Below are 13,304 nucleotides of genomic sequence, written 5' to 3'. Positions count from 1 at the left end.
CACTAACTCACATTTCAGTTAAATCTGAATGACTAGCACAGAGGCCTGTGAGTTTGACATAACACTGAATATCACCGTGAATAACACTGATTTCCATTTTCAGTCTTTCGTGAAGTTGCATTTTCTTTTGCATGTTTCACTTGCAAGTGTTCATTAACATTTTATGAAATAAGTAAAGATAAATGCCCTAACGTCATCTAATGAATATCGTGTTTTACATTTGGAATAGATGAACCTGAATGTGAGTTGACCCACCCAGCCCTGACTAGGACTCTATAGCAAAGAACTTCCCTGGAGAAAAGGCGCAGGCTGCACACCTCGCATAATAAAACACATGGTTTATTATCAGTGTGATAGAAATGAAATCACTGGACAATTAGAAGCATGTCTACCCATCATCAGCACCATGACAACAGCTCTATAAGAACAGAAAAACACTTGATGAGTCCTGCCCCCCCGCCGGCTCACAAAGGTCGAATCACAGATAAATAGGCCTACTCCAAAATACCTGGTGCACCTATTTACACAACCATCCATTTAAATTAATATAAATAAATATTTACACACATAAATTAACACCCTCCCTCCTCGTACTCGTGTTAAATAACCAGACAAACCTGTTTCACAGATAGAATGCCCATCACCCAAATTTTCATACCCACAATGCTTTTTCTGTGTGAACACAAACACAAGCACGCACACACATTCATTCAGGCGCACACACACACACACACACACACACACACACACACACACACACACACACACACACACACAATGTTGTTTGTTGGCTCACAGCATCTCAGTCTCACAGGATGCAGGCAGGGGGAGCAAAATGGATGTAACACAGTAACCACCATGTCCTCAGGGGAATGAAAAGAACGTAACACAGATGAAAAATCCCTCTGTGCTCTCTGACACTGGCCCACGGGTGTCTTCCTCTGCCTTTCTCTCTCTACCAAGCCTTCCTCTTCCTCCTCCTCCTCCTCCTCCTCCACCTCAGCCCTGTGTGTGGCAGGTCCGTCGCAGTGGTGTAAAGCTAGAAGTAACGGTGTAACGCCTCTGTGTGTGTGGCTGCCTCCCGCTCGGCTCTGCGTCATGGCTCCCCATCTTCCCCCTGCTTCATTTCCGCTGCTTCTCCTCTTTGTCGCCGGCCTTGTTGCCGGCGTCCCCGTGCCGGTTGTTGGAAGGGTTGTTGAGAAACATCTTGTCGAGTCCTTTGAGAGCCTCAGTGAGGTAGTTCTGGAGGGCGGTGAGCGCGGCGCAGATGGCGGGCGACCCAAAGCCGTGCGTGATGAAGGAGAAGTGGGAGAGGCAGCTCTGGATGCCGGGCTCCAGGATGGGGGTGGGCCTTGAGTTGCCCAGGGGAGTCCTGTCCTGGGCCAGCAGGTCTGTGAACTCCTTACACAGCTGTCTGCAGAGGGGAAGACACAACAAGATGTCAGGAAGGAGCTCCACAGAGTGGCTTTTGGAGGGCTGCTGCTGCTGCTGCTGCCTGTATTCAGTGTGATTAAATATAATGACCAAAAGTTTATTTTGTGTTCTCTTGAGAAAACAAGTTGCCACAAAAATTCGTATATAATCATATTCAAATCTCAACTAAAAGCCAGAAATCTCCAATTATCAAGTGAAAATGGACAATTCTGTCAGGGACCTCCAAGAGCCCCAAAACATCCGTTGCACATAATCTGATTTGAGTTTGATGATTTTTTTTTTAAGAGGAATTTGCACTATATTAAATAAGATCCTCCATTTACCTGCTGTTCTGTCAGGCCCTATCAGGAACCCCCCTCCAGGTTAACAGGGTAATCCAGCCATGGGACCCACTAATGTGGCATTGTAGGGAATTTAATCAAAAATATCTCATTAAAGAGATATTTCTAGTTGATAATGCATTTTAAACTCGTATTTAATCCAAACACAATCAGTGGCCATTATTGGCCTCGCCAGAGAACCAGTGCACAGTATAAACTATAAACTGTGTGACTGTGCCTCAGTAAAAGCATCTAAATCAGCCCCAGCCTCTGAGGGTCACCCGTGTCAGGGCATGTTAGTGACGATATCTTGCAGCATAAGATGCAGATGTTCCTGCAATGCCAACTGAATTTAAAAAAAAAAGTCTTATAGAACAGGGAAACGTGTTGCAGCCTCACATTTCTCTGGTGCTTTAACTGCATTAAGTGAGGAACAAGAAGCACATTCACTTTAAGCTGCATTTCAGTGCATCTCTTATTTTTTAAGAATTTCAACACCTCAACAGAGCAGATTAAAAAAGAAAAAACAGTACTGGTGTTACAGTGCAATATGTAAGGATGAGAAACGATGTAGTGCAGTCTACCAATTGTCTCCCAAATAAAACCTCAATAACACACAACTCCCTCTCGGCCGACTCTGTCCCTGAATGTAGAAATTATTTTTGCTGTAGTTTAGTGGATCATGTGTTGTACCACAAAGCAAAAGCAGCGATTCCTCCAGAATAGCAGTGCTGTTAAGGTGGAAGAAAAAAACCCTCAAAAAAAAAAAAAAAAAAAACGCATTCACACCATCACTGCAACTCAGACTGATGAAATTCTTGCAGGTAATTCAGCAGCTCCAGAAGCAGCAGCAGCAGCAGCAGCAGCGTGACCCCACCCATCTATTCACTGACAGAGGATTCACTGAGCTAAAGCTTGTTGCATCAGTTCTGTGCTAAACAAGACAAGATGTTAAACACGTGAAATCTCCCTCAGTCACGTGGTAAAAGCTGAAACCGCAGCTTTTCTAAATTTTCTGTATATTTACGGGGTCACTGGAGTGTTTTACTCCATCTTCCTGCATTTATTTTGTCCTTTTGTATTTACACTGAAGAATCTTGCTCTACTTTTATTTAGTTTATGTCAAATTCATAAAATGTAGATGCAAAGAAATTCTAATTTCCCCAGATAGGGTTGTATGACATAATGTATCCCCAAAGGCAAAATTTCCCCCTGAAACTTTCCCTTTACGTGATCCTCCTAAGGCCTTTTTTGTGATGTAGTCTGTGTGCTTTTTGGGTTGTTTTTTTTTCCTTCAGCCTTCTTCTACCTACTTTTCTTTCATTTTGTGATTCCCTGTGTTTCCCAGAATGCCTTTGGAAAACAATCAGAGAGAGGTGGGGGAAAAAAAGCATGAACCTGATGCAATCAGCTGCTACAGTATAGGTGTGCGTGGAAAGTGTGGTAGCACCGTGAGAATGTTCCAGTTCAAAGTATGGAGAGTTTCCCTCCCTGGAAACGTGCCTCGTGGCTGAGCTGTATTCTGAGATAACTGTCTGTGGAGGGTTTGCTGTAAAATGCACTTTTAATTTCACTTGAACAACTGACATTCCTGTTTATCTAAAGCATGTTTCTTTTTTTGCATGTCTGTCATCATTGGGCACCATCTTAACCTTAAAAACCTTCTCCATGTTCCTCAGGAATAAGAACAATACTCCGGCAGCACATTTCTCATCAATGCCCAAAACCAAAGCTGGTGACGTCTGTCTGGAAAAATAATGTGAAACTAATGTTCAATTTGAGGCCTTGACATTCAGGACAAATCTTTAATTTTCTAATGTGTAATTTGTAAAAACAGAGGTCACCAAATGCATCATCATTCCTCACTGTATGGCTTCACAGGAAAATGCATCAGTGAAAGAAAATCACCTCTTCACCGTGTTCTCCTTGTTACATTTCAGCAAATCATCCTCTGGTTTTAGGCCCCACATTTTATATTCAGGAGACCATCTTTCTCTCTCAGATTCATACTTGCATGCACACAGACACACACACACACACACACATACACTAAGCGGCCTAAGGGCAGAGCTCCAGCAAATGAGTGACAGGCTGTGCAGGCCGAGCCCAGCTGGGGTTAGGGGAGTAGAGAGGAGAAGCCGCCACCCCGGGCTACACTCAAGGCTCTCGCTGTTGTTTTCTGGCGACTTGAAACACTTCACTGCTAAATAATGAATTTCTAACAGGCAGCACCGACACCCCGTATTGGAACAGGTTTGAATCTGAGCATCAAACATCCACCACCGAACACACCCTACATACTGAGTTCTGCACGTACACACACACAGAGGCAGACAGGCAGATGGTTTATGCAGTGCAGGCCAGCAGACAGCACTATTTATGCACGCTAAAAATACAAGCTTCTTAAAGAGATCTTTGATTTAGAGCTCAGCCTTCCACAAAAAAAAAACTCCCACTGAGGGGAATAAATGCTCATCAATTAGAGCCACTCATTAATTAGAATAAGCCTTATTTTATTGACAGCAAAAACAGGCAAAAATCTCAACTGATTCTGTAATTTCATCCACATTTAGAAATCCACATCGCCACTGCTGCCCTGGTTTCTTAAAAAAAAAAAAAACTATCCTGCACAGCAGCTAAAGGTAATCACAAGATCCGGGATTCAATTCCACACTTTAACGGCCATAAAAATGGATTAATATAAGTAACTTTACGAGGAGGACCAGTAAAATGGATCGCTCTCCAAGACCAGAGGAAGAGGTCAAACATACACTCACAACCTCACAGCTTGTATTTTATAATGTCTGTGAGCTGTACAGGCCACATTAAAGTGTCCAGCATCAAATAATGTTCATCTATACTCGAGCTAAAGGTTATTCTGTGGATCCTGTCATGGCACCTTGTCTTTAAGCGTGAAGAAGCGATTATATCACAACCAAAAGGTGAAAATTGATGCTTTTCTTTTTTTTTTCTTTTTTTTTTTTTTTTGCTCAATCATGATAAAACTCTCGGCTTTAATGTGGATTTATTCGCATTCGTTAAACGCTTGAACTGAATTCAAACCGCCCTAATTTTTCACCGTGGCAAATTTTCAATCAGCCATTTTCATCAGATCTATACCGAGTTCGATGCCTCTCACTGACAGAAGTCTCACTCTCCTTTTCAAATGTCAGTGCCGTGTGTCAGCCTGTACTGTGTGCGTGACACAAAGTAAAGCAGGGAGTCATCTATATGGAGGAGGCTCGCGTACCCCCCCCCCAGGGGAGGTCTTAAAGAGGGGCCCCAGGAAAATGGGAGACTATAATTTCATTCAGCAGAAATATTCCAGCTCAGAGAGGAGGAGTGCTCGGATTCTGTGCAGCCATGTTGTTCAAATCAGCAGCAAGAAAAAATCCCTCCAAATGCTGGAGGTATCAATGTGTCAGATGGGGAGTTTCTGAGCTCAAATACACGTCTGTTTCTGGATCTGGAAACATGGGAACATCTGCTGCAGGAGGCGACTCTGCAGTGGAAATAATTTCTGTTATTACTGAAAAAGTAATATTGCTGTTTTGTCTTCATGCATCAACAGAAGGCCGTGACCTTTGCTCTGTTTTAATTTATCCAAATACCTTTTTTTTTTTTTTTTATGATTCATACATTAATGCCTCTACCTCTGGAATCTCCCTATATATATTCCATGAGAGGAACCCCCCCTCCCCCCAATGAAGCCCGAGGGTGAGGGGGTGGGAAGGGGCGCAGAGTCCCATCAAACTCACTTTGTCGCCAGCAGCATGTTTTTCCGTGTGTGCAGCTCGTTGGGGTCCGCGTGCTGCCGGTTGAGGTACTCGCTCACGGCTTTGGTGGGAAACTCGGTCTCACAGATGTACCCGAAGTCCCGGGCCAGGTGGACCGCTTCACCTGAGGAGGGGGGGGGGGGGTCAAATGTAAATATAATATAGACAAACAGCAGGAAGCTACAGAAAATGTCAATATTTCACTTCAGTTCCATAACTGTCACTTAGATCATGAGCCTAACTCCACCTCCTCCCATCCACCCGTGTTTTTTTTTTTCAGCTTCTTAAAGATAAAAGATTAAAGTTCATGAATGTTAATGATCTCCCATGCTTACGTGCATGTAGGAGATGACGTTATCTTTTTACGCACCAATTTTCATCAGCTGACTCAAAAACAATCTAAAATAGTTTTTAAAAAAAACAAAAAAAACTTTATTATGAAAATTTAAGGTATGAACTAGTTACTTTGGTCTCATTATTATATATAAAAAAAAAAAAAAAAGCTGCTGTATTGTAGGCTACTTTTGAATTTTCAGGCAGGAGTGAACACAAGCTTTCAACTTTCACATTTAAAAGTTTAAAGGTTTTATAAAACTATTTTTGACTTTCGTTTCCAAATGTAAAAGAAAAATCATATTTGCTGAGTACATTAGAAACAAGCCCCAGGTGCACAATAAATTAGCTGCAGCCCAAATGCTAGAGAACAACAGGGGGAGGTTCCTTTTAGCTTTTAATCAATTCATTAATTAAATTAATTTAGCAAATCTACCCACATCTCTCCACCTGCTCAGCACTGAATGTGTCTGTCCCTGGCTCCGCTGTCCTTCAGACAGTTCATGGTTACAGGGACCATGTCGAGCCTGTGAGGTCATGACCTTTGGAACTCAAGCTTATTTGACTGGTAGACTCTGGTTGTCAGCTAAAATGTAGGAGAAAAAGGTTCAAAAAGCTTATTTATTTCATTTTTTCTTCTTTCTGTTGTGTTGAATGTTACAGTATTTAGTTGTTTTAATTGTTTGAGGCCCCTCACACAGAGGGTAGGGGTAGTTTTTGTGGAAGGAGGGAAGAGGGGTGGTGTTTTTTTTTTTTTGTTTTTGTTTTGTTTTTATCTTACATTTCTTGACACACATTTCCCAGGAGGTCGTTGTCAGAATAAAGAGTATTTTTTGCAATATTTTTGCCCTGATGGAGTTTTTAAAAATCAGTCACCTTCTACTAGAGATGTTAGTAATGTGACGTTGGCAGCTTTGCGTCTCCCAGCAGGTAAATTCAGTCCGATCTTCTCCAGCTTTTCCCTCAGACATTTCCCACCGTTTTTGGACTTTGCTCTGTAGAAACAAAAGAAAAAAAGTTCATGTGTAAAATCCCCATCAGACCACCAGTTAGACACCTTATCTGTGCTGTAATATTTAGAAATATCTTTAGGAAATTAAACAAAAAAATAATAAAAATTATAGAGCATGTGCTTCAAAGTGATGGTTTTCAGCCTGTGCTCCAGTTTGTCTCCAGAGAATTTTAATGTTAAGTAGAATCTGTGTTAAATGACAGAAACCTTTTCACAGCTCAGGGCTTCATTAATAAAAAACTCTGCTGCTTGTTGAGTGAGCCACAGGCCTCTTCAGACACTGTCCACACACACACACACACACACACACACACACAGTCTCAGGTTACCTACCTTCTCAACACGCCCCCCAACAAGGAGGCGTTGAGGCACTCTGGCGGGGACAGTCTCCTCTGCACCTCCCCCACGGTCACTTTGTACTTGGAGGTGGAGCTGAGCAGCGACAGGCGGCCCGGTACCGAGCAGAACACCTCGTTAATGTTGACGGTGACCCCCCCGATCAGCCCGTCCTTCCCGAGCATCAGGGAGCCCATGTGCTTGGGCGGCATGGGGACTGGGGGGGGGGGGAGAGGTGAGAGGTGAGAGGCGCAGTGAGCGGCCCCCGGTGCATGAGGAGGCTCTGCTGTGACGTCACAACATTTTCACCGGAGCAGCTTCCGGTTTCTTCCCCGGTTGAAACGTGTCTCCTGTCAAAACCTCTGTGCCGCGCGCCTAATGAGGCGCCCACGCGCCGGGCAGTTGCTGTTATTTAATGTCGCGCGACATTCTCATTACAATATTATCGATTGTTGATTGGCTCCCGCTCCCAGATCGCATTAACCCCCCCACCCCCCAGCAGCAGCAGCGCTAATGTGTTGTTAAAAAAAAAAAAAAAGAGCCCGCCTCATGCGTGAGAAGGGGCCAGTGCGTGTTTTTTGTGTGTGTGATGGCTCCACGGGGGATAATACCGCAGATTAGCTGTAAACGAGCTCAGGAGATCTGCGTGAGCGGCGCCATTTATTACACCAGCGGCTTAAATGCCCCACGGGGAGCTCAGTCACTCAGCATCCCGTAACTAAATCACGCACATCATCAGAGACACGCCGCCCGCGAGTCAATACACCGGGGTCGTTAACGCGATCGCTCCTCACCCTGGACCCGGGGAGAGGGAGGGAGAAAAGATGGTCCAGTTTGGATCCGAGCCTATCAACCATATATTCCATAGCTCACACAAGGAAATAAATCAGATAATGACCCTGATGTGAAGAAGAAACCGAGGCAGCCTACGGGGTTTCCCTTTATCAGCTCAAATCAACAACCCCCATAAGATTTATGAATGAAAACTTCCCCTCATTGTTGTACTTTTTTCTGTGATAATATGTTTGATATTTATTTTATCATACTGCTGCATTGCATCGCACAGACAGAGATGGTGTGTGTGTGTGTGTGTGTGTGTGTGTGTGTGTGTGTGTACCTTTCTTAATTACTGATTGATCCAGGATGTTCGTTCCGTTGGTGTCATCAATGGTCTGTCAGAACCAACACAAACACAAATCATCATTTATACAACACCCTCCGCACTGTAATGCTCTAAGAAGCCACTTAACCAGTGTTTAGTGTCTGAGTCCAAGTCAATCAACACAACCCATCACACAAACGCACAAAAAACCATTTAAAAGCAGCAGGAAAAAAAAGAAAAAAGTTGTTTGTATCCAAACAAATCTACTTTATAATCCACTGGTTTTGTCATCATGATGGGGCCAGAAAAAAAAGCTCTTCTCACACATTTAAAGCCTCATTCATCAGTCTCATTCATCATCCTGCCAAATAAATCCCCCCCCTTTTTTTTAACAGACCCGATGTCAAAAAGAATAATTTGTTAAAACAAATTTATATGGGGTTAATAAATGCATGACACAAATACGAGAAGCCCGAAATGAGAATCTATAGTGGAGGTTAAATGGCAGCCAATTCGTGATGGTTGTGCCCAGAGGGGGAAGATGAAATCCTGCACAGCTCACTATAAAAGTCAGGTTCACAAAGTCTGTGGCAGCTTCGCTTTGTGTGTTTGGCACCTTTAGCAAGAGCCCAAAAACCACAAAATAATAATAATAATAATAATAATAATAATAATAATAATAATAATAAATCTATAGCATCCTGAAAAACAAAAATGACAGCCTTCAAATTCTATTAATTCAGTCACAACAATAACATGAACGATGAACATAATAATAATAATAATAATAATTTCACACATCTGTATCTACAGAAAAAAACAAAAAAGAAAATCTATTGCTTGTCAAAATGAATGAAATGTCGCAGCGTCTTTCCTCCTTTAAACGTGGGTTCATCGTTGCAGTAAAAGCTGGGTCAGATTTGAGCCTCGGTCTGTGGAGCCCATCTCATGCCCCACACACATCAGAGACGTCCCAGGTCTCCTAAGACAGTTCGTTTAGCTGGGGGCCGTTTGCGTCTCAGGCTCCAGCTGCTGGGAGGGTCCAGCCCTGAGGGAGCTGCTCTGAGTTCACTGACCCCAGCTCCAGCGGCGCGGGAAACATGCGGACACAGTGAGGAAGACGGCTGTCGACGCTTACCAGCCCCTTTCTTCCACTGTCATTGTGTTCGGCTCATTTATTTGCTATTTGTTATTTTTGGTTTAAGCGTGTTCTAACTAGACCCAGACTTAAATGTGTAGTAAATATGTAGGATTTAGTTAAAAAAAAAAAAAAAAAAGCTGCTGTAAATGAGAACGATCGAGTTCATAATAACAGTGCATTAATTACAAATGTGCTCCTGAGATCATGTTCAGTATAGTGATAGGAAGACAGAGGCGTAACCACTGTCTCGTCCAGCGGCCCCCGGTGGTCCCTGTCTGGCAGGAGTTCTGCACTGATTTCAAAATCCTTAAGATAAGGAAAAAAACCCAAAACAAAACACCGTGATAGTGTTTGGAAATTGTGACATTTAACCCTGTGACCTCTGGCTCACCTGAACTTCCTCCATGCCGTGCAGCCCTTGCAGCAGCCCGTCGCCCATACCGGGCTCCAGTCCCGGGTGAGCCGAGTGCAGCAGCACGTCGGGCCGCCGCACGCCGCCGTAGTCCCGCCGCGGGTCCAGCCCGGACAGCTGAGGCAGGGAGGCCCGGGGCTGCGCCAGCAGAGCCGAGCCGTCCATCCGGTCCCCGGCGGCGTCCTGCCGCTGCCGCGCCCCCCAGGCGCCCTGCTGGCTCTGGTGCAGGGAGTTCAGGGAGTAGGGGTCGCTGACGTGGGAGTAGGGGTCCTGGCTCTGGTAGTGGGCCAGCGGCTGGTACGGTGGCGGGAAATACGGAGGCTGGAAGTCCGAGGAGGGCGCGTGAGACAGCGGCGGCGCGCTGGAGTAGGGTCCCGCGTGCGACACCGAGCCCAGCTGGGACAGCCGCGAGCTGTGGCTCGAGACACCGTCATGCCGGTCCTTGAGGAGAAGAAGAAGAAAAATCATCATCATCATCTCTGCAGAATTAGATCCACATTTTAACGGACTGAAACCTCACGGAGGCCCCGGCTCAGGGACAGAGAGCAGCGCTGGAGCTCCTGAACCAGGGGCACAACCCGGCCTGGAGCCAAAACGGTACAGCCTCGTTCAAAGATATCTCACAACCGAGAACCTCTCAGCGACATCGACGGATTCACCGTGAGTGCAGAGGCAGAGGGGAGAGGACTCACCGCGGTGGAGTAGGAGTGAACTAACATCTGTGAACCCTCTGCAGGTCTCACGGTGAAGCGGCGGGACAGTGGAGCCGGTGTCGGGCCGAGACAGTCGGACTGAGTCCGGGTGGAAGCGGTGCGTCGGGCTCTCCCTGCTCTACAGCTCCGCACAGAACCTTCCTCCGCCCGGAGCCGCCGCCGCTCTGAGTGTGAGCGCCGAGCCCCCGCCTCTACCCCCGGTGCTCGGTGTAATTGTTATTCATGACCGGGACTTACAGGAATATTAATGCGCGCGAGGCAGGGGGGGACTGGCGACACACGGAGCGTGAAGCCTCTCGCGCAACCGTTGAGTGACGTTTAAATTCCACGGAGAGCCGCCACGACGCGCGATCAGCAGGAGAGAGGAGGAGGAGGAGAAGAAGAAGAAGAAGAAGAAGAAGAAGAAGAAGAAGAAGAAGAAGAAGAAGACCCTCTCAGGCAGGAGAGGGCGAACAAGGGGGGGGGGGGTCCAGACCCGTGAGGAATCCCCCCCCCAATCACAAAAATAATCACCGTGGGGGCCTTCAGTGGGTTAAAGCCTGACGCTGTCCTGCCTTTGGAGACAGTTTTGCGCAAACTATTCCTGCGCAAACAGGCTGTGACCTTACAAAACCCAACACAAGTCAGTGGGTAACAACATAGTGACAACAGTTAAAGTCAGTGGGTAACAACATAGTGACAACAGTTAAAGTCAGTGGGTAACAACATAGTGACAACAGTTAAAGTCAGTGGGTAACAACACAATAGACAACAGGTCAAGTCAGTGGGTAACAACATAGTGACAACAGTTAAAGTCAGTGGGTAACAACATAGTGACAACAGTTAAAGTCAGTGGGTAACAACATAGTGACAACAGTTAAAGTCAGTGGGTAACAACATAGTGACAACAGTTAAAGTTAGTGGGTAACAACACAATAGACAACAGGTCAAGTCAGTGGGTAACAACATAGTGACAACAGTTAAAGTCAGTGGGTAACAACATAGTGACAACAGTTAAAGTCAGTGGGTAACAACATAGTGACAACAGTTAAAGTCAGTGGGTAACAACATAGTGACAACAGTTAAAGTCAGTGGGTAACAACATAGTGACAACAGGTCAAGTCAGTGGGTAACAACATAGTGACAACAGTTAAAGTCAGTGGGTAACAACATAGTGACAACAGTTAAAGTCAGTGGGTAACAACACAATAGACAACAGTTAAAGTCAGTGGGTAACAACATAGTGACAACAGTTAAAGTCAGTGGGTAACAACACAATAGACAACAGTTAAAGTCAGTGGGTAACAACATAGTGACAACAGGTCAAGTCAGTGGGTAACAACATAGTGACAACAGTTAAAGTCAGTGGGTAACAACACAATAGACAACAGTTAAAGTCAGTGGGTAACAACATAGTGACAACAGTTAAAGTCAGTGGGTAACAACATAATGGACTACAGTTACAAAGTTATGACATCATCACCCCCGGGGTCAGGGGGTTTCACACGCAGCCTTTGAGCTCGTGTGACCGTGATTCACTTCCACGCAAAGACACGAACATTATTAAGATTTTCTCTCCTCACGCAGACTCAACTCCAACCTGCTCCACCCTTGGAAAAATAAAAGTGCAGCTCCTGTTGTGTCGCAGCTGCCCCCACGCTCGGGACACTGCAGGGCGCGTGTGGGGGGCTCGCGTGAATGGTGTCGCGAGTCAAAAAGAAACGATTAAAAACTTTGTGTCGCGGGCAGCGCGGGGCCCCTCCTCGCGCCGTGGGAGAAAAGCCATGTGCGGCACGAGGACGAGGGGGGCCTCGCGAGCCGCTTTGTGCTCGAGCCCCGGGCCGGAGCAGCGCGCGGCGGTATTTCTCCTCTTTTCCCGTCGCTTCTTTAAAAACAAAACAAAAAACCAGATTCTTCCGGGAGCGAAGCCAAATGATTTACATGTCTCTGACACGTCGCCCCGCTCTGACCCAGCCTCTCAGAGTTCACCCCTTTTTCTTTTCTTTCTTTTTTTTTTTTTTTTTTGATGCAATTTAAAATAAAATAATTAAAAAAAAAAAAGTCGTTGATTTAATTTTGAATGCACAGTTTTCCAGCATCACCGGTCTATTTTTATTTGATTTCCTCTTTCAGGGATATTTGCAGACATGAATTTATAAAAGGAGCTCGGCTTATAAACAAGGAATTATTGAGAGGAAGAAAAAAAAAAGCGCGGTGCTATAATTAAAATACCCCTTCAATGAAATTTAAGGAGAAGATTAAATAAAAAAAGATCGACATCCATTGTCAAATATTTTCTTCTTTTTCATGGCAGGAATCAAACAGTGACTGGCGCTGCAGCGAAGCCGCGGATCGAACATAGAATAACACACAAGCTCTCAGAGATTTGAGCGCAAAAGAGCAAAATTTCGGCCTGAACGAAATTTTCATGTCGTGAAATGTTCTTTTAGTTCATATCCACAGCCTCGGCATCGCAGAATAACGGGCCTAACGCCTCCTGGAAAAAAAAAAAACAAACCCTCACTTCTCTTCACAATGACAAGAAAACTTCATTATTTCCTAATGTCTAATGAGTCGATTTCTCCCAAAGACACAAACAGCTGGACGACAACGTTACCTCATAAATATCTTCATACTTGACATTCTCAACTAGTTTCCACAGCATGGTCGCGTCTCCGGTGTCGGTAAACCGAATGCAGCCAAGTGAGGAAGGGATGTCTCAACTCTCTCTCTCTCTCTCTCTCTC

General features: G+C 45.1%; 1 protein-coding gene across 2 annotated transcripts; it reads right to left on the bottom strand.

Moving 5' to 3' along the window:
- Positions 1 to 321: 321 nt before the first annotated feature.
- On the bottom strand, positions 322 to 13,304 carry tfap2b (transcription factor AP-2 beta). Of its 2 annotated transcripts, none has more exons than XM_071468042.1 (7): positions 13,176 to 13,304; positions 9,846 to 10,307; positions 8,329 to 8,383; positions 7,209 to 7,428; positions 6,740 to 6,858; positions 5,513 to 5,654; positions 322 to 1,414 (listed from the first exon to the last, which is right to left on the bottom strand). In XM_071468042.1, the coding sequence occupies exons 1-7, from the start codon at positions 13,221 to 13,223 to the stop codon at positions 1,123 to 1,125; spliced, it is 1,338 nt and encodes a 445-aa protein (XP_071324143.1). In that variant the 5' UTR covers positions 13,224 to 13,304; the 3' UTR covers positions 322 to 1,122. The 2 variants fall into 2 exon arrangements, with proteins under 2 accessions (XP_071324143.1, XP_071324144.1); XM_071468043.1 differs by lacking the exon at positions 13,176 to 13,304 and adding an exon at positions 10,559 to 10,902.

Source organism: Trachinotus anak, unplaced genomic scaffold, assembly GCF_046630095.1.
Source record: "Trachinotus anak isolate AG129_WGS33_773 ecotype Australia unplaced genomic scaffold, CSIRO_AGI_Tana_v1 ptg000031l, whole genome shotgun sequence".
NCBI lineage: Eukaryota > Metazoa > Chordata > Actinopteri > Carangiformes > Carangidae > Trachinotus > Trachinotus anak.
Note: the sequence above shows the minus strand (reverse complement) of the source record. Positions and strands in the feature narration are given on the sequence as shown.